At 43.9% G+C, this 22431-nt stretch overlaps 1 protein-coding gene across 1 annotated transcript in view; it reads right to left on the bottom strand.

Annotated features, from left to right (window-relative positions):
• The window catches only part of si:ch73-60h1.1 (calcium/calmodulin-dependent protein kinase type IV), an 89958-nt gene that overhangs the window by 42731 nt on the left and 24796 nt on the right, over window positions 1-22431 (bottom strand). The window contains exons 2-5 of the mRNA XM_051935012.1: window positions 19887-19965; window positions 11927-11989; window positions 8491-8573; window positions 3918-3990 (exon numbers count right to left, since the gene is read on the bottom strand). Coding sequence (XP_051790972.1) covers window positions 3918-3990; window positions 8491-8573; window positions 11927-11989; window positions 19887-19965 — 298 coding nt within the window. The remainder of the gene's footprint in view (window positions 1-3917; window positions 3991-8490; window positions 8574-11926; window positions 11990-19886; window positions 19966-22431) is intronic.

Here is a 22431-nt window from a genome sequence, read left to right as displayed (position 1 = left end):
CGTGAGCTACCACAGCTATGCTGATGACACGCAACTGTATTTATCAATAGCGCCTGACGACCCCGATTCTCTTGATTCACTAACGCAATGTCTGACTTGTATTTCTGAATGGATGAATAGTAATTTTCTCAAACTGAATAAGGAAAAAACAGAAATCTTAGTGATTAACAAAAATAGATATAATGAGGGTATTAGAAATAAACTTGATGTATTAGGATTAAAAGTAAAGACGGAGGTAAAGAATTTAGGGGTAACTATTGACTCTTACCTGAATTTTAAATCATATTAATCAGATTACCAGTGCAGCATTTTTTCACTTAAGAAATATAACAAACGTTAGACCTCTTATAACATTGCAAGATGCTGAAAATGAGTTCACGCTTTTGTTTTCAGTCAACTAGATTACTGCAATGCACTCCTCTCAGGACCACCCAAAAAAGACATCAATCAGTGACAACGAGTGCAGAATGGAGCTGTCAGAATCTTAACTAGGAAAAGAAAATCTGAGCACATCACCCCAGTCTGAGCGTCACTACACTGGTTACCTGTGTCATTTAAAATTGACTTTAAAATCCTGCTGATGGTTTATAAAGCCTTCAATAATCTACTCCATCTTATATTTCAGAATGCCTCTCACCTTACACTCCAAATTGTAACCTCAGATCTTCAAATGAGGGTCTGCTTAGAATTCCAAGAGCTAAACTTAGAAGAAGTGGTGAGGCGGGCTTCTGCTGTTATGGACCTAAAATCCTTGCGTGGAGTTTGCATGTTCTCCCCGTGTCTGCATGGGTTTCCTCCCACAGTCCAAAGACATGCAGGTTAGGTGGATTAGCGATTCTAAATTGTCCCTAGTGTGTGCTTGGTGTGTGGGTGTGTGCCCTGTGGAGGGCTGGTGCCCTGCTTGGGGTTTGTTTCTTGCCTTGCGCCCTGTGTTGGCTGGGATTGGCTCCAGCAGACCCCAGTGACCCAAAAATAAACAGGAATGTTCAAGCAAATTATAGAAAAGAAAAAGATCTAAATCCATGAAGTTGTTCTCTCGTTCGCTAACTAAGCGGAGTTAAGGTTACGCCCCAATGCAGACACGCGAGTGAGGAGGGCCCTGCAGCCCAATGAGTCTTTCTCGGATTTGCGCTAATAAATCGGGACCACAAGTGAACTCTGGTACTTAGCACGATGAGAGAAGTCGCAAAATCAATGGAAAGTTCAAGCAAATTATAGAAAAAAACCTGATCTAAATCCGTGAAGTAGTTCTCTCGTGAAAAGCGGACAGACATACAAATGGGTCTAAAAAACTATAAGAAATTTCACGCTTGGAAAATGACATTTTTAAAACCGTTTCTTAGCAAGCAGCTATGGGCTGAGGGTACATTCCAAATTTCAAGTCCCAAGTCCTCATGGTTCAGGAGATTTCGTGATGAGTGAGTCAGTAGGATTTGGCTTATATATATATATATATAGATTGTCTCACGGTTTGTTGATCATGTACACTATTTGGCCAAATGTTTGCGGCCACCTCTCCAAATGAGAGCATTCTGGTGTTTCACTGTTAAGAGGGGCATCAGACCAAGCCCATAGCCATGAATGTGTCCACTGGCGGTAGAAGGGCTCATTGTGACTTTAAACATGGCACTGTCACAGCATGCCACCTTTGCTACAATGACATTTCTGCTCTGTGAGATCTTCCCTAGATGTCTGTTAATGTGAAGTGGAAGCGTTGAGAAGCAACAGCAGCTCAGCCATGAAGTGGCAGAGCACACAAACTCGCAGAGCGGGGTCACCGAGTGATGACTTCTGTTAAAATGGCCAATCCACCGTGGTGTCACCCACCACAGACTTCCAGAATGGTCTCTGGAAGCAACACCAGCCCAAGATCTGTGCATCGGGAGCTTCATGAATTGGGTCTCCATATCTGAGCCTCAGATTACGATGTGCAATGCCAAGTGTCGTAAAGGCTGCCATTGGACTCTGGACCAGTGAAGACGGGATCTCTGGAGTGATTGTGGATTTTTGCAGGTGTTTATGGGCTTTGCTGTTGTTAATAGATTTTAATAATAATAATGATAATGATTATATGCTATTGTCTCTCACTACTCAAAGGGCTTTACGTAGTGAGTGTGAAGCAGCATCCACCTGGCAGCCATTTTTGTGCCAATATGCTCACCACCCATTAGATGTCAGGTGGTGAAGGAGATCACCAATTAGAGACAGGGGATGATTAGATGGACAGAATGACCAGACCGTGGTGGGCAATTTAGCCAGAACATCTGGATACACCCTACTCTTTACGAAGGATGCCCAGGGTCCTTTTATGACCACTGAGAGTCAGGACCCTCAGTTTTACATCTCATCTGAAGACAGGTGCCATCTTTACAGAACCGTGTCCCCGTTTACTACACTGGTGGCATTGGGATCCAGCACAGCACCCCCCTGCTGGGCTCACCAGTAGCAACCCCAGTTCTCCCAGGTGGTCTCCCATCCAAGTAGTGGCCTGGCCTGAACTTCAGGTGGGTGAACTCTTCTGAAGTGCAGGTGGTATGGCTGTTGGAATTTTGATTCTGGATTGTGGACGTCATTTTGTAATCTTTGTAGTTTACCTTTCTGGCAGTTATTTTTGACTTCTTTTCATTTTATTTTTGATTTTGGGATTCTATGAAATAAATCCTTGAATTACTAAACAAGAGCAGTGAGTGTTGGTCCACTTTTTATGGGTTTAAGGTGTACCTGGGGCCGAGACCATCATCAGTTCAGCAGATTCATGGTGAGGACTTGCTCAATGTTGTTGTTTGAAGGGGACGGGCGTGCCACTCTTATTTGTGCTTAACACTTGTCCAACCATTTTCATAAACACTCCACTGTGGTTAAACACCGTCTCCATATTGCGTAGAAAGACATCCATGGATTTCAGACCCTGGTACGCCTTCAGTCCATAAACAGCAGACACCGGAATACATAGTCGGGCAGTCCATCAGGTGACATTGGTGGCCGTCACTTGAAGTGTGCCATTTATGATATTAAAAGCCCCCCCTCGCACTGAATGATGGACTCCGAGGGGCGCCATTTTGGTAACTCAAGAGGCACATGCTCCAGACACCAAGGGGTACCCCTGCCCTGGCCTTTGAAATCTAATTATACTGAATGTGCCATTTATGTTAGTAAAGAGGCGGGCGTTCCAGACATTTAAGGCTCCCCTTCTCCAGTGTGTGATATGGACAACAAGGGGCACCCTTTTGATAACTCATGGGGCACGTGTTCGAGACACCAGGCACATTTTGTTTAATTGTTTAATGTGTGCATGGAAACCTAGGGGTGCCATTAACGTTATTAAAGAGGCATGCACTCTGGACCTATAAGGACAACGAGGGGTTCATTTTGTTAACTTCAGGGGTGCACTGACACCCGTCCTCATCCTCGAAGTCTAATAATACTGGGAGAGCTTTTTGGAACCTGAGGAGAATTGTTTATGAAACGCATGGGGTGCATGCTCTGGACCTTTTAGTAACATACTGAAGGGTGACGTTTTGGTAACTTCAGGGGCGTCATGTGAATTTCATCTGGCACTGCCGGAATATTCTAAAGTAAGAGAAAGACTTCAGTGCTCAGCCAACACTAACACGGGCCACCTGCTTATCTGGCTTATTTCACACACTGTGAAGGGTGCTATATAATAATTTATGACAAAACTATTCGCAACGAGAGGCACTACACATCTCAAATACTGCCAGATTTAGACTTATTAAACCGAACGCCTTTTGTTGCATCTTATCGTATTCTTGAAACAGATGGGGCACTTGGTGAAAGGCACTAAACACAGTAACGGATCGACGATCACCCGCTACCAGTCTGCCCGCCGTTTAACTCCACCCACTCTGAGCTTTGGCAGAACAGAGGAACATTCAAGAACAAGAACAAGAACTTACCGCCACTGCCTCCAAGATCTGCTTGATGACATGCGCGGCGTCCCTCTCGCTGTAGTAGCCTCTCTCGACGATCCTAAAGGGGGACACACATTTATTTATTTGATAAATAACTTATAAATCGCCCATCTCAGACAGCAGTCACAGAGTGCCATACAAATTACATAAAGACAAAATCATAATAAAAAAAAACTGACTGCACCACCAAAAACAAACAACAAGCACCAAATAATAATAATAATAATAATAATAATAATAATAATAATTTATTTTATTTACATAGCACCTTTCCCATGCTCAGGGTGCTTAACAGACATACGACTCCACTTGAATCAGTCCACCAAGTGAAAATACTTGGATGAGTTGCAGCACCGCTACTTGAAATGTCCTACATCTCCCAGCAGCCCCTGTATCACAATGCTATTGAACAGCTTAGGAGGATGCAGGGGCTGGCTGGGGTAGAAGATTGGAACCTAAAAGACACCATTCATCGGTTTGTTAATATGTCCCATTATGCAACTGGATTACGGCTTGACCACCTTGGATGACAGTTTCTGGCTGGATGTATTGTAAGTGCTGACCTGCCCCTTCTTGACTGCAGAGCTGTCCCCATAACCTCAGATCCTCAAGCTTCATCAGGAACCTGGTAGGACAAAACTTTACATAGCTTTCAGAAGGCGGTTCATGGCATTTTTCATTCATACATCCATTATCTCCTGCATCTGCTATCCTGAACTGTTTTAGACCTTGTTGTTAGTGTTTCTTGTTTGCCGTTAGTGTCACTGTTGGGGAGCTGGGGAGGGTGTTTGTGTATACGTTTTTGGTTATATTGCGTGTTCTTTGTTTCATTATTATTTATCAGTGTGTGAGTGTGGGCATGCCGGGTCAAGGCTGGATGTGTTCCTGTAGCCCCCACAATAAAATGAACAGAGGACCGTCTTCGGACGGGGTGAATCTTAGCGTCTCCTCTACCACTACAGAGTTCTGAACTACAATACTTTTTAAATGCTCTCTTAGAAACCTCCGCACGCAAAGCAGGAGGAAGACTGACCCATAATCTCGACACAACCGACTGAAAAGTTTAATCACCGCGTGCCTTCAGTCTTGTACGTGGAACAACTAAAGGATCTCGGTAAGATGAACTTAGAGCTCAATTAGAAGAATGGTGATGCACAAGATCAGCCATATACTGTGGGGCTCAAAATGCGCCAGAATTTTAAAACGAATTTGCTATTCCACTGGAAGCCAGTGTAAAGATCTCAAAAGTGGAGTAATAGGAGAGCATTTATTAGGCCACGTTAACAACCTGGCAGCAGCGTTTTCAAAGGATTGCGTACAAGTCAGAGACGTTCTACTCAAACGAGAATTGCAATAATCTAAACATTTTGAGATAAACACATGAACCAAGCATCTCCATTTCTGCACTGGCTCAAATAAGAAAGGTTCATTAACTGAAAAAAAGCAAAAGTTAGAAATAGAACTGGTGTGAGCATCCAAACCCAATTGCTGAGCTATGAAGACAAAGCTGAGGAAAAGCAGGAATGGCCATTAACTCGAGTCTAATCAAGTGGAATCGAAAAATCAAAGCCTTTGACATCTCCAAGTTTAACTGTCGGCAGTTAGCTGCCAACCACATGGCTTTAGGACTATTAGGATAGGTAGGGGTGCCATTTATGAAAGATAAGCCACGCCCACACAATGATATGGACTCCAAGGGGCAACTGACTCCATCTCTTCTGGTCCTTGGGCCATGAAGGCACAACCATCGCAACCACCCAGATGGCGTCATCTCTTCTTGACCGAGCAGATGACGGGATGGAGCTCCATCACTGCTGGAGCAACTTAAATACAAAGAGCCCAGAGGAGGCCGTGTTTTCTGTTTGTTGTGTTTTTTTTCATTTGTTCAATGACTGAAGTAGAAGGGGATGGCCAGGTTGGCACCCCACTGTTTATGTCTTGTGTCGTCCTGGAACCCCCTTGGACGACCACACCTGTTTAATGATTTCATTTGTAAATTTTGCGTTTCTATCTGTAAACGTAAGTTCTCCCATGTCCCTAGTATTTTGTGGGTAGCACCTTAGAAAGCGGGGCCACACTGACATCACCATCCCTCTGGCTATTTAGGGCCGTGCTGAGAGAGCTCAAGTGTGGCACATTGGTGTTATGAAGGAGTAAACGTGAGTATCACGTTTCTTTACATTTATAAAGCTCTTTTCTTAGTGAGTGGGGAGCCACATCAACACACCACCAATGTGCAGCACCCACCTGGATGATGTGATGGTAGCCATTTATGCGTCAGTACGCTCACCACACATGAGCTATTAGGTGGTGAAGTGGTGAGAGAGAGAGACAATTAGAGACCAGGAGATAATTAGGGGGCTACAATGGATGACATCATGCTGGAGAGTTTAGCCAGGACATCAGGATACACCCTACTTTTACAAAGGTTGCCCAAGGATCTTTAATGACCATTGAGTCAGGACCTCAGATTTACGTCTTATCTGAAGGACTGCACCATTTTTACAGCACAGTGTCCCATCACTTCACTGGGGCATTGGGATCCACATACAGACCACAGGATAGGTGCCCCCTACTGGCCTCATCAACACCTCTTCAGGTGGCAGCCCAAGCTTTCCCTAGATGGTCTCCCATCCAAGTACTGGCTGAGCCCAGACATGCTTATCTTCTGGTGGGTGAGCTGTTCTGGAGCGCAGGTGCTACAGCAGCTGACAACTGACTGCTTGTTTGAGGAGTTCCGTACCATGACATCAGTCAGTTGTCAACCCAGCCAATTGTCACCTATGCAGAGCGAACGTGAAAGATGGGAAACCTCATTATTTCTGACTTGCATTGTATAGACCATGCAGCGGCTGCTGCTTCACCACCTGAGGCCACAGGTCCGCCATGCCCTCAACCCTCTGCAGTTCACATACCAGGAGAAGGTGGGAGCAGAGGATGCCATCATCTACATGCTATACCGATCCCTCTCCCACTTGGACAGAGGTAGTGGTGCAGTAAGGATTATGTTTCTGGACTTCTCTAGCGCCTTCAACACCATCCAACCTCTGTTCCTTAGGGACAAGCTGACAAAGATGGGAGTAGATTCATACCTGGTGACATGGATCGTGGACTATCTTACAGACAGACCTCAGTATGTGCGTCTTGGGAACTGCAGGTCTGACATTGTAGTCAGCAGCACAGGAGCGCCGCAGGAAACTGTACTTTCTCTGGTCCTGTTCAGCCATCGGACTTCCAATACAACTCTGAGTCCTGCCACATGCAAAAATTCACTGACGACACTGCTATCGTGGGCTGCATCAGGAGTGGGCAGGAGGAGGAGTATAGGGACCTAATCAAGGACTTTGTTAAATGGTGCGACTCAAACCACCTACACCTGAACACCAGCAAAACCAAGGAACTGGTGGTGGATTTTAGGAGGACCAGGCCCCTCATGGACCCCGTGATCATCAGAGGTGACCGTGTGCAGAGGGTGCAGACCTATAAATACCTGGGAGTGCAGCTGGATGATAAATTAGACTGGACTGCCAATACTGATGTTCTGTGCAAGAGAGGACAGAGCCGACTATACTTCATTAGAAGACTGGCGTCCTTCAACATCTGCAATAAGATTCTGCAGATGTTCTATCAGACGGTTGTGGTGAGCGCCCTCTTCTACGTGGTGATGTGCTGGGGAGGCAGCATAAAGAAGAGGGACACCTCACGCCTGGACAAACTGGTGAGGAAGGCAGGCTCTATTGTAGGCATGGAGCTGGACAGTTTGACATCTGTGGCAGAGCGACGGGCGCTGAGCAGACTCCTGTCAATCTTTCAGTCTTTCATTATCTATCTATTATACAGTGTGTATCTATCTATCATACTTGTAATATAGTGTCTTTCATTATCTATCTATCTATCTATCTATCTATCTATCTATCTATCTATCTATCTATCTATCTATCTATCTATCTATCTATCTATCTATCTATCTATCTATCTATCTATCTATCTATCTATCTATCTATCTATCTATCTATCTATCTATCTATCTATCTATCATATAGTGCCTTTCATCCATCTATCTATCTATTGTAAGCATTAAAAAGTGGGCTGCCTCCACGAAGACGACTGCATTATGTGGTGAAGAGAAAAATGATCAAATTTGGCACTCACATTTACAGAAGATGCTGAAAGTGATCTCCTTGTGCATCCATGCATCACTGTGCCAGTTTCAGCATCTTCACGTACACTCTTTGCAACGTCATGGGACCGATTCCTTGTATTGCATTTTCAAGGCTCAACTTCAATCCATTTACAGTCCGTGGATTTGTCTCACACATGCAGTTCTTTAAATGACCCCACAAGAAATAGTCGCACGCTGTTAAGTCAGGCGATCGTGGTGGCCATAAACTCTCGCTCTCCGACGGCAGACGAGACAGGAGTCATCTCGGTGGAGGTGAGCCACTTTTTTTTTCATGGGCCACCCTGTACCAGGCATAGAATGTACCAAGAGAATGCAGGGTCCCGATCCCTGCAGCCGCCATCCCTCCTCCATCTTGAAGCCTCTTTTTCACTTTACCTGTCAAAAAGCTCTCCGCCTGTCACAAGCTCCAAGACCAGTGTGATCTCCAAAGGGGTCTCAAAGATTTCCTTCAGTTGAATCTGCAAAAGAAGGGAATGAGTCAGACCTCCGTTTACATTCTGTGTCACCTCCACCCTTCACAAGAGCTCTGCTCTGTGTTTCCATTTTGGAATACCTGCAGTGTATAGTGCCTTTCGTTGTGAACAGTATGTGGAAGTTTTGAAATCGCATTCTTGATTTCTTGTTTTAATTTTTCCTTATTAATATTACAGGAGTACTTCACCCAGAATGACTATTTCCTTTATCTGTTACTTACTCTCTGCTGTTGTGATGTCAGAAAACCATTTTTCATGTCATGTTATTATGGAGAATGGAAACGAGAAACACGACAACAAAGTCATTATTGAGCTATGACGTTAGAACACTGGTTGGTTCTAGAATGTCTCGGATGGTCTTGAGATGTCATTGTTCCCTGTACAGAGTCACGGCACCCCATGTTGGACACAGCAAGCAGATAGATAGATAGATAGATAGATAGATAGATAGATAGATAGATAGATAGATAGATAGATAGATAGATAGATAGATAGATAGATAGATAGATAGCGTAGTTGGCAGGATTAGATAGATAGATAGATAGATAGATAGATAGATAGATAGATAGATAGATAGATAGATAGATAGATAGATAGATAGATAGATAGCGTAGTTGGCAGGATTTGATAGATAGATAGATAGATAGATAGATAGATAGATAGATAGATAGATAGATAGATAGATAGATAGCGTAGTTGGCAGGATTTGATAGATAGATAGATAGATAGATAGATAGATAGATAGATAGATAGATAGATAGATAGATAAGGCACTATATGATAGATAGATAGATAGATAGATAGATAGATAGATAGATAGATAGATAGATAGATAGATAGATAGATAGCGTAGTTGGCAGGATTTGATAGATAGATAGATAGATAGATAGATAGATAGATAGATAGATAGATAGATAGATAGATAGATAGATAGATAGATAGATAGCTAGATAGATAGCGTAGTTGGCAGGATTTGATAGATAGATAGATAGATAGATAGATAGATAGATAGATAGATAGATAGATAGATAGATAGACAGATAGATAGATAGATAAGGCACTATATGATAGATAGATAGATAGATAGATAGATAGATAGATAGATAGATAGATAGATAGATAAGGCACTATATGATAGATAGATAGATAGATAGATAGATAGATAGATAGATAGATAGATAGATAGATAGATAGATAGAGAGGAAAGGCACTATATGATAGATAGATAGATAGATAGATAGATAGATAGATAGATAGATAGATAGATAGATAGATAGATAGATAGAGAGGAAAGGCACTATATGATAGATAGATAGATAGATAGATAGATAGATAGATAGATAGATAGATAGATAGATAGATAGATAGATAGATAGATAGAGCGGCACGCGGCTGGGGGTGGCACCCAGCCGGGACGCCCAGGAAAACATAAGGAGGACTCATTCCTCCTCCAGACCATGAGGGGGCGTCCGTCCTGGTTGTATTGGGGGCCACAGTTACAGGGCTTGGAAGTCCAACCCTGTAGGGACCCGGGTCCCCAGCACTTCTGCCACACTAGGAAGTGCTGAGGGGAAGAAGACTGGGGACACCCGGAGGGCTTCCGGGAGCACAGCCAGCACTTCCGCCACACAGGGGAGTGTCCGCAGAGAGGTGTTGGGAAAGCACCTGGAGCCCATCCGGGCATGTATAAAAGGGGCTGCCTCCCTACAAACGAGGACTGGAGTCGGGCGAGGAGTGGACAAGGTTCTGAGTGAAGGAGAGTGGAGGTGGCCTGAAGGAAGCATGCACTGGAAGAGAGGCCTGGACTTTGGGGAGATTGGTGCTGGAGGCACTGGGGTTGTGCACTTATGGTCCTTGTAAATATGGGAAATAAACGTGTGGTGAACTTTAAAATGGTGTCCGTCTGTCTGTGTCCGGGCTGCTTCTCACTATAGATAGATAGATAGATAGATAGATAGATAGATAGATAGATAGATAGATAGATAGATAGATAGATAGATAGATAGATAGATAGATAGATAGATACTTTATTAATCCCAAGGGGAAATTCACAATATTATGCAGGGAGTGCAGAATTATTCCAGATAGGGGGGGGTGGGGGCTCGAAATACGAAAGTTTGAGAACCGCTGCTGTAGGTGCTGGAGGAGAAAGGCCTAATATAAATACAGCCTGGCCTTTAGAGGTCCGTTATTCTAAATCAAAAACCAAAGCAACAGGTAGGCTAATGGCCAGAAGACCACCGCTCTATTCGCGTGACATCCTTTCTCTTACAGTAATTCCAGGAGTGCGTTTTTCGACAGCGGAGGGCTTCTAAAATGTTGTCTGAGCTCTACCTGATCATGCAATCAAACAGTTTGGATGACAAGCAGTATGTTGCTCTGAATACCGCAGGGTCTTCTTTTCCTAATGACTATGCCAATCTCATTTCCCTTGGATGTGGTATCGTAAGTAAGTTGGTAGGGACAGTGGGAATCTCGTTCATCCATTCCTCCCTGTCACTAATTAGATGACGAGGCATTTGGGTAGTTTGGTCTTTCTGTTCCTCCCTCTGCATCTCCAACATTTCATCATCCAGAGACCACGCCAATGATGACTGACTGCTGAATCTAAAAGCAATCAACATCCTCTATGGACATTCCTGCTGATTTTCTGGACACTAAATGTATATCCAGACTTGGGTACCTTCTCTTCTACTGCTGTTATTCCATTTTAATAAATACTACTTTTGCTTTTAAAGTTTTATACTTTGTGCTTATATCTGGAGCGACTGAAGTAATAAAGTAAACACATGGTACCTGGTGTGGGGAGACTGCCACTATAGCAATACCTCTACGGGCCAGGCTTCTCAAATCCTGTTGTTGCTTTGTCATTCTGGGCTATTGAGTGTTGCTTCATTTGAGGAGAACATGAAGAAGAAAGCATTTTAGCCCAAGGCTCCAAAATAACATTGAACAAACTGAACATTTCCTGAAGGTGCTTTAGGTCCATCCCTTCTACGTTTCTGAGTCTGTAGTTGCGTAACATGAGAAGCTGCACACAAGAAGCCAACACGGTGATTCAATGCAAATAAGAAGTTAAATGTAGTTGTCTGGAGTGACCTTAAAATGTCGCATGTCAGGACAGATTTACTGATACATACACACCATGATAAATCAAATGGAGAAGAAGGAATTCTACAAGAAATTTACTAATGAGAAAATAGAAACTAAAAAGTGTGCTATGTAAAGGAAAAATCCCAGTTTACACCCCTTCACCATCCATGACATGAAGCCGCAGCCCCCATGGCTCCCACCTGCCGAGATTCATAAAGTCAGAAAGTAACTCAAAGCCATCTTACAATATTTGGGTGTGAGAGCCGCAGCAGGACGCCAATCTCCGTTCTCGCAATCTTCTTGTCAATCTGCAAAGGGCCAGGAGGCAGGAGTGAGAGACAAGAAAGACAGAAAGAGAAGGTGACACATTAATTCATGCATTAAGACATGGAGGCTTTCACTGGACTTGTGTCACTAGAACATTAGAAACATTTTGACAAGAAGAGGCCATCCAGCCAAACAAAGCTCATCAGTCCCATCCACCTGATCCCATGGAATCAAGTTTCGCTTGTCCTGCTCTATTTAATATCCGACCTGGCAGTACTTCTGGTGTCCAAGTACTTCCTGGTCAGGTGGAACCGCCCTCAACACCCTCATTCATCACCCAACAGCTCCCCCTGGTGGTCCCAATGGAACTGTGAGAGAATCATATCGGTATCTAGGGGTAACATGGCTTGTGCATGATGTGTTTTGGTGTACAGTGTACATTAAAAAGAAATATCTATCTTACTAAACCACAGTTAATATATGCACGGCAGACGCACCGAGGCGCATGCGCACTGCAGGCTTGGCGCCCGCCCCAGAGTCCAGAGTCAAACGCAGCGGCTTTCCAAAATGCGGCTGCTTCCCAGAGTCAGTAGGTGGCGCCCGAACAACACAACCTCTGAGCGCCCAAACAACACCACCTGTAAACTAGACTTGCTCTAATCCACTGTGCCAGTAATGTAGATCACATAACGGTCACTCAGTTTGGTGCCCGCCCCAGAGTCCAGAGTCAAACGCAGCGGCTTCCCAAAACGCGGCGGCTTCCCAGAGTCAGTAGGTGGCGCCCAAATAACACAACGTAATGCGCCATGGTGCCCATCCCAGAGTCAAACGCAGCGGCTTCCCAAAATGCGGCGGCGCCCACCCCAGAGTCAAACGCAGCGACTTCCCAAAACGCGGCGGCTTCCCAGAGTCAGTAGGTGGCGCCCAAATAACACAATGTAATGCGCCGTGGTGCCCATCCCAGAGTCAAACGCAGCAGCTTCCCAAAACGCAGCGGCTTCCCAGAGTCAGTAGGTGGCGCCCAAACAACACAACCTGTGAGCTACACTTGCTCTAATCCACTGTGCCAGTAATATAGATCACATAACGGTCACAGACGCTAACCCAGCGGCTTCCCAGACTCGGTGGCTGGCACACAAACACCACAACCTGTAAACTAGACTTGCTGTGCTCCGCTCTGCCAACAGTCGGTGTCAGCAAAGGCAACGGAATCACGTCTCCACAAAATGAAACCGCCTTAGTACAGATATGCTTATGTAATTAAATGACATTTCCCCAGACGCACCCACCCTCCATGATATGTCATCCATCCAGATATCGGATGGAACAGAAACTGATTGCCATTCTTGGATTTCCGATTCGCTAGCAAATCGCGGGCCTACTTGTTATACATCTGTCTCAGAGAACAGTGTGAAGAGAGTGCTGAAATGGTGAAGGAAACAAGCAGAATGTTCCAGGAGATGTCATGTTCTTTCATGTACCTGTTGTCACGCAAACCGTTTTGCATAAAAGAATGAGAGCTGAACTTTAAGAGATATTGGAGACTTTTTATTTTGGGTATGTAAGCTGGCTGTACTCTCTGCTGAAAACATCTCATGTCTTTTAACCAATCAGAGCAGATATTCTGATGGTGTACGTGAATGAAGCAATCAGAGTCAATGTCAAGTGGAATGGAAGCATTAATTCAGCACTCTTATGTTAATTCAGTTATCTATAAGTAGGAGTCTCTCTGTCTTTGCTCTTTGGCCATTTGGTGACACCTACTAGAAGTGGGCCTTTGAGCAAGACCCTTAACCTGAAATCGCTCCATCCTGTGTATGACGTTAATCTGCACCCAGCCCAACAAGCAGGTCCTCCAACTCACAGGGAAGACTTGGGGGTTGGTGTCAGGCTTGGCACTCCAGGCACTGTAAAAAAAGCCTCACACTGTGCCATTCAGGTGTCACCCGCTACACTCGGGTCCCAATCCAGATGGTTCGTCGTGTGGTGGGTGCAGCAATGAACGATTGGCACATGCTCCCAACCTCTCTCTCTCTCTGCCGAGGGTACTGTCCCTTAGTAGACGGCTGTAACAGGGTGCTGCTCCCTCTCCATGAAGACAAGTTTCCTCCTGCCAGGTTCCTGACTCAAAGAGGTCCTAGTGAGGACGGATTTCTTTCTTTAATATATTTCCAATTTAATTTCTACCACAGAACCACAGAATTAATTAAATTAATGGCCTCTTGGGCGCAGCCATCAGCAGTGTGTCTGTCTGCGGAGAGAGCGTCGACCTCATCGAGAGGTTTACTTACCTTGGCAGTGACATTCATGTGTCCGGTTACTCTTCCTATGAAGTCAGTAGACAGATTGGGACAGCATGAGGGGGTGGTCATCAGGTCACTGGTAAGGATTGTGTGGCGCTCCTGATGTCTCCGCAAATGGACGAAGGTCCAAGTCTTTAGAGTCCTGCTGCTACCTGTTTTGCTATATGGTTGTGAGACATGGACGCTATCCAATGATCTGAGACGAAGACTGGACTCCTTCAGTACTGTCACTCTTTGGAGAATCCTTGGGTACCGCTGGTTGGACTTTGTGTTGATTACGGAATCCCAAATGAGGCACATGACCTGCATTGTGAGGGAGCGTCAGTTACAGCATCACGGCCATGTGGCGCGATTCCTTGAGGGCTCACAGGATCCTCATTGTTGACGACCCGAGTGGCTGGACCACACCACTTAACACCTGGCTGCGGCAGATAGGGGGCCAGTTCCAGAATGTGGGACTGGACCGCATGTCTGCATGGGGGGGATGCCAACCGGGATCCTGAGCTGTTTTGTTGTTTGGTGGGTGTGGCAATGTGCTGTACCAGTGCAGGCTCTCCAACCTGATGTGACAGAACTCAACAGGGCAGCCCTATGGGACCACAACTGCCCTGCGGCCCAGTGTGTGGATGGATGACATGTGCATGGAAGGCAGTCTCCCAATGTGCCACATTTCTTCTGGCCTCCCAACTGAGAAAGAGACTGTTATAACCATCCTGGTTGGGATGTCTTTGACCGCAACTGTCTCAGAACTATTGCTGGTGCACCATGTGGCCGTATTTATATAAAATGCATTGCAAAGGAAGGGGACTATGTAGAAAAGTGATGTCATTTGTTTTTGAAATTCTTAATAAATAGAGTTAAAAAGAAGTGCGGAAACTTTTTGAACGTCGCACGCTGTATATTTCAGCACAAAATGTTGTAGGATATTATAGCAGTGTGCTTTGTACTGAACATTGTCTGTTTTTGTTGTGCTTCTCTACACTGCCTTGGCTTCCACACATTTAAATACAGGACAGGACAGTGAGCTGCACGGCGATGTTTGACGGCATTGCCCAATGTTGGGTGTTATCTGTCTGAAGCTGTTCCGGTTATTAACCAATGACGGGTCTAACCATCAAAACACAAAAAAGGAAAAGGAAGTGATCTGGAGGAGCGTCAGATCTACACGTTTTGACACCATTTTTCTTTCCCATATGTTAAGTTTCTGTTTCTGCCGCTTCCACGGTGGTCTTACCTAGAATTCCTTGTGGTGCGCTCATATGTGATGTCAAATTGGCAACAATACAAAGGTCACCTCAGGTGTTTCTAGGATATCCGAGCTTGACTGATTACATTTTGCATTAAAAGGTCCTTATTTAGTCTTTCTGGTTGTTTGAATTCCCACCATTGTTTTTTCGATCGCATTTTTGTTTCTTGACTTCAGGTGTTTGACCTTTAGCCCGTTTTTCGACTTACGATTGTCCTGGCTGTTTTCAATTCTCTTGCGTGTCATTTGCTGTGATCGTGTGCTCTTGGACTGTTCAGAGCTCTGAGTGGTGACGTCTCACTGTCCCACTTCAGTGTGTTGACGTGAGTTTCAGAGAAACATGAAGCCGCTGTTGATTTATTACTTGGTCTGTCAAAAATATCAGTAATATTTTTTTTTGTTCTTTATTTTGCCTTATACATTATTACACGTATTAGGAATTTGTTAGTTTTTTCGCATACCCCTTGGGGTCAGAGTGCAGGGTCAGCCATTGTACAGCGCCCCTGGAGCAATTACAAGTTAAGGGTCTTGCTCAAGGGCCCAGCAGAGTAGGATCTCTTTTGGCAGTGATGGGGATTCGAACCAGCAACCTTCAGGATGCCAGCACAGATCCTTAGCCTCAGAGCCACCACTCCGCCCCTATGGAAATAAAGAATCAAAACATGGAAATAAAGATCAAAATAAACAAATTAATCATGTTTCACTTCACTCCAAATCTAATTTGACCAAAATATGACATTTCAGGTTGACCAGGTCAAACTATTGACTAAGGTGAAAGGTCAGCGTTACGTCACAACTCAGAAAATTCGAGCAAGCTTTGTTTTGTCAGAATTGTCCGACTCGTATTTCTGAGCTGGGGGAGTGGAGTGTTCAGGTGGATTTTCTGACTCAACAACTCAGATCTGTCCAAGAACATGTGAACCCACGGCAAGCATAACCAGGGGACGGCAATGTGAGCCAAAAATCACTGTCAATAAAGTGAAAGCTGGGCCAGAGCCGGAAAGACCGTCAGGAAGGCAACCAAAAAGCAAAGGGCAAAACGAGGAGCAAAGATGGAAAAAGAGTTCAAAAACCGAAAAAATGAAAACCAATGCTAGGCCTATTTTGCAAAGGAAATTAAGTGACACAAAAAGTTGTTTTGTTTATATCCAAATGAGAGAGAATTCCCAAATTAAATGCTTCAGGATCACATGATGCAATGCTAGCGTGTCATAAACATGAATAAATGTTTAGTGGTCTCTCTTCGACTTTCTCATATACTCAGATATGGAGATGGATATTTGAGGAGTAAACCACAAGACAAGGATTATATTTTTATATTATGTATATTACGGGTTGGAAAATGGATGGATGGATGGACAGAACAATTATTATAAAAGTAAAGTTGAATCAATCGGACTCTGCAGCTGCATGAAATTAAGGTAAAGTACCACTTCTGGTTAGTGGAAATAGCTCAAAAGTTGATAAAAATCTACGTTTTGTACCTAATATGTTCCATATGCAAAATTTGGTTGACCTGCGTGAAAGCGTACTCAAGTTATCTTGTTTACACAGACACACACACACACACGCACAGACATAATTTCAAAAATGGTCTTTTCAGACTCAGGGATGTCTAAAACGTCGAGATTCCATCAAAACCTCGAGATTGAATTTTTGGACAATTACAATCCTTTTCCCTAGACTTCCCTAGACAAAAAACAAAAATAAAAGTCTGTCAAAACAAACTAACACCAGTAAAAAACTTCCTAATCAATTGTCCTTTAACAAAACCATAAAATGACTCAAAATATACACTTACAGTTGTGCTTGAAAGTTTGTGAACCCTTTAGAATTTTCTATATTTCTGCATAAATATGACCGAAAACATCATCAGATTTTCACTCAAGTCCTACAAGTAGATAAAGAGAAACCAGTTAAACAAATGAGACAAAAAAATTATACTTGGTCATTTATTTATTGAGGAAAATGATCGAATATTACATATTTGTGAGTGGCAAAAGTATGTGAACCTTTGCTTTCAGTATCTGGTGTGACCCCCCTAAACATTTCCACTAACTGTTGATCAGTCCTGCACACCGGCTTGGAGGTATTTTCGCCCATTCCTCCGTCCAGAACAGCTTCAACTCTGGGATGTTGTTGGGTTTCCTCACATAAACTGCTCTGTTCAGGTCCTTCCACAACATTTCGATTGGATTAAGGTCAGGACTTTGACTTGGCCATTCCAACACATTAACTTTATTCTTCTTTAACCATTCTTTGGTAGAACGACTTGTGTGCTTAGGGTCGTTGTCTTGCTGCATGACCCACCTTCTCTTGAGATTCAGTTCGTGGACAGATGTCCTGACATTTTCCTTTCGAATTCTCTGATATCATTCAGAATTCACTGTTCCATCAATGAAGGCAAGCCGTCCTGGCCCAGATGCAGCAAAACAGGCCCAAACCATGTGTTGTGATATGAGATTTTACATATTATTTGATGAATATTTTTGTATGTCTTTATTTGATTTTTAGGCAAAGCAATGTAATTTGGTGTTACTTTGGTGAGAGGCATTCGTGTTTGCCCCCCTTTTACGGCTGAGCCTCTTTGAATTTTACGACAGGATTTGGGGGATGTGTGTGTTTTAAAGTAGTTTGGCAAGTGTTTCTTTGCTAAAGTCATTTCTACCCCCGCAAATGGGCTAAGGTGTACTTTAACATATGGTTTGGGGGCAGGTGTTAAGATGTTCTATTTCCCCCATTGGTATGAAGTATGGCTGTTTGGAATTGGCTTGGTTCAGAGGCCTTTAAGTACCATGATGTCCTATTGGCTCTCGGGATTGGACAGAACATCTATAAATGTATGTGTTTAACCTCAGTATCTCTCTCTTACCAACCAACATATGATGAAGAAGCATCTCTCTTGCTAACCTGAAGAGAACACAATGAACAGCACAGCTCAGCAGCCATTTTGAACAGACATGTGGCTGAAAGCTGAGCATCAATGATGCCTTAACTAGAGACATTTAAGTAACCAGAAGTCTGTGTGCCACCTGAACTACATATCACCATTTAATCAGGTTGTATGGTTGCCGATATTCAAAAGTACTTTGCATTTTGTTATTATTTATGAATATTATCAATAATACTAATACATTGTTTAAACTGTAACTTAACTTCTGCTTGTCTTTTACTATATCTAATTGCCTAAGGTTATAGATATAGAAGGGAAGGTGGGGATAAGTTATATACAATAATACCTTATAAACAGTGGTAAGTCTGTGAGATTAGGCATTCTAAGGATACATATTAATAATACAATAGGGGAAAGTAGAGCAATATATATATTACTCTACCGAGACAAAACACCATGATACTACCACCACCATGTGTCACAGATGGGATGATAAGGTTCTTGTGCTGGAATGCAGTGTTTTCCTTTCTCCAAACATAACGCTTTTCATTTAAACCCAAAAGTTCTATTTTGGTCTCATCCGTCCGCAAAACATTCTTCCAATAGCCTTCTGGTTTGTCCACGTGATCTTTAGCAAACTGCAGACGAGCAGCAATGTTTTTTTTTGGAGAGCAGTGGCTTTCTCCTTGCAACCGTGCCATGCACACCATTGTTGTTCAGTGTTCTCCTGATGGTGGACTCATGAACATGAACATTAGCCAATGTGAGAGAGGCCTTCAGTTGCTTAGAAGTTACCCTGGGGTCCTTTGTGACCTCGCCGACTATTACACGCATTGCTCTTGGAGTGATCTTTGTTGGTCGACCACTCCTGGGGAGGGTAACAATGGTCTTGAATTTCCTCCATTTGTACACAATCTGTCTGACTGTGGATTGGTGGAGTCCAAACTCTTTAGAGATGGTTTTGTAACCTTTTCCAGCCTGATGAGCATCAACAACTCTCTTTGTGAGGTCCTCAGAAATCTCCTTTGTTCGTGCCATGATACACTTCCACCAACATGTGTTGTGAAGAGCAGACTTTGATAGATCCTGTTCTTTAAATAACACAGGGTGCCCACTCACACCTGATTGTCATCCCGTTGATTGAAAACACCGGACTCGAATTTCACCTTCAAACTAACTGCTAATCCTAGAGCTTCACATACTTTTGCCACTCACAAATATGGAATATTCAATCATTTTCCTCAATAAGTAAATGACCAAGTATAATATTTTTGTCTCATTTGTTTAACTGGTTTCTCTTTATCTAATTTTAGGACTTGTGTGAAAATCTGATGATGTTTTAGGTCATATTTATGCAGAAATATAGAAAATTCTAAAGGGTTCACAAACTTTCAAGCACAACTGTAAAAACGTTTTAATGTGACATCAATAAGTCTGGTCATTAGCACCTACTGGTGTGGAGTGCACTTTGAGTGCAGACGATTTTGCCCACTCACCGTTTTCTTTAAGACTTTGGCCGCATACGGCTTCTGCGTCTGCTTCTCCTCGCATCTGAACACTACAGCCGTGGCGCCCCTAGGGAAAGAAACACTTCATTAGGGAATTGTAGCCCCCCTGCCAAAAGCCCCGGCAGGATTCTGAGTTTAATTAAAAGCACCCATGAGAAATGTGTAGCTCCACCTATTTTGGTAAACACCTCCTGATTGGATGACAATCTCACTGGCTGATCCCTGTGTTGAAAACTGATATAAAGGCTCATCCCGATAGACAGATTAGCTTTGAAGGGGCTCTGGGGGGCAAACAAAAAGAGTGGTCAGAAAATGGGGCAGGTGCAAAAACCAGATGGATGTTCATCAGATCACAATGCGTAAACCACACGTTGTTGTCATTTCCAAAATTCCTGGCTATCGTAGAAATCTGTCCCTGTACTCACTGTTTTGTTGTGGTGAGGTCCTCAGGTAACCCTCATTTCCCTTTCAGACTCTTTATTATGCCAACCTTAACAGAACGCCCCATCTCTAGCCCTTGCTGGAAGCCTGACCACCGTCACAGTGGACCACTCCTGTAGTTCATTACTTTTCCCTTTCTAGAATGGGCAGGTGAAACTAGAAAAGGGAGAATCCTAGGACAGGCAGGAGAGAAAGTTACACATTCATTCACGTATCCTAGACAGTACAGTATAGGGCAGGGTGGTATGGACTTAAATTGATACTGTGAACCAAAATGGAATGTTCTACAGTATATATCGTTCAACGTTCTCAAAACATCTCCAAGATTGAAGATCAGCACCATGTAGGTATGTGTTGTGGACGCTAGGGGTCGCTGTTGCCCCGTTGAACCCACCAGACAGACATCCAAGACACAAGTTTAAAACACCAAGAAGATTCTTTAATATTAATTCTTCAATAAAGTGCACAAAGCACCGCACACTCCACAATTCTCCAGTAATAAATCAATACAATAATCAACAATAATAATACAACCCTCCAATTCCCAGCAGCTCCGTCACACTGCCACCCAACTCTGGCTCACTCTGCTGGGGTTTCCCATAGTCCTTTTAAAGTCTCTGACCCAGAAGTATTCGTCTCCGGGTCAAAATCCTTCTTCAGGTGTCCCGGAAGTACTGTGGGTTTCCGTCCTCGTGACTCCTAAGTACTTCCGGGTTAACATCACCATAATAGTCCCCGGGTTCTTGGTGAGCTCCCCCTGGTGGCACTCAACAGGGCTGAAGAACCAGACTCCATGTCCCATGCTGCCCTGCGGGAATCTGGGGAACCATTTCCGTCCAGGGGAGCTGCCATCTAGCGTCCCGGGGAATGTAGTGTCCTAATAAGGCTCTTTCTCTTAGTTGAGGGATGTCCCGGCCAGACTGAAACACTGGCCGTCCATCACAGCGTATATGAGTTTTCAGTACAACATGCAAGACACAGTTCATTTACTCACAATAATAATTTAAAATATTAGCAAAGGAAACATTTTTCCATCCCTTCATCAATCCATTTTTGGAGGCTTACACACATCCAGGTTAAAGGAGCAGCAGACTGAGCAAAGATTCTCAGATGTCCCTTTTACCCACTACCACCTCTGGGGTTTACCAAGACGTTACCAGGCCATCGCGTGTCCTTGGTCTGCCTTGAGGTCTTCTTCTGGTTGGACCCGCCTGAAACATTTCCCGAGGGGGGCTTCATAATCAGATGCCCAAATCACCTCAGCTGGCTTCATTCAATGTGGAGGAGCAGAGGCTCATCCCGAATATCATCTCTAAGGCTGAGCTCAGACAGCCTATGAAGAAGTTCATTTCTGCTGCTCGTATCCGTGATCTACGAGTTCTTTCCTTCGCTACCCAAAGCTTGTGACCATAGGGGAGGGATGGAACGGAGATTGGCCAGTAACCCGAGAGCTCTTTCTCTTCACCACGACTGACCGATACAACTTGTGCATGGCTGCGGACGCTGCTCTGATCTGCCGGTGAATCTTCTGCTCCCTTCTTCCCTCACTTGTGTACAAAACCCTGAGATACTTAAACTGCTCTGACTGAGGCAGCACCTCATCCCCAACCTGGAGATACCCATGACGTACGTCAGGTAATGCCCACACTATCAGTCACGAAATGCCCACTGAGTCAGATGACCCTCCCACAACCCTAAGCTAAACCGTAGTTTGATGTGATGGGCGTTTCGTGGTGTTGGGGTGTTACGGGACTGAACTCCTAGGTACAGCAATCTGTAATTACACTCTCTTGCACTTTTTCTGCTGAGCACCACAACCTCAGACTTGGATCCTCATCCTGGACACTTCACACTCGGCAGCAAAATGCCCCACCGCATCCGAAGTCACAGCCTGATGAAGATACAAACTAGGGAACAGCCAGGTCATTTATCAAAAATTTTTTAATCAGAAATTATGAGTTCACCTAACCTCCATATCACAAAGATTTTTACTTCACTCAAATACAAAAATATTTAACAGTATTTATTTAAGCACAAAGACTTCCCACATTTTAAACATTTTTATAACCATTTTTGTAAAGTATAAACAGGT

The sequence above is a fragment of the Erpetoichthys calabaricus genome, chromosome 12 (genome assembly GCF_900747795.2).
Source record: "Erpetoichthys calabaricus chromosome 12, fErpCal1.3, whole genome shotgun sequence".
In the NCBI taxonomy this organism is placed as follows: domain Eukaryota; kingdom Metazoa; phylum Chordata; class Cladistia; order Polypteriformes; family Polypteridae; genus Erpetoichthys; species Erpetoichthys calabaricus.
This window is presented reverse-complemented; position numbering and strand designations above follow the sequence as displayed.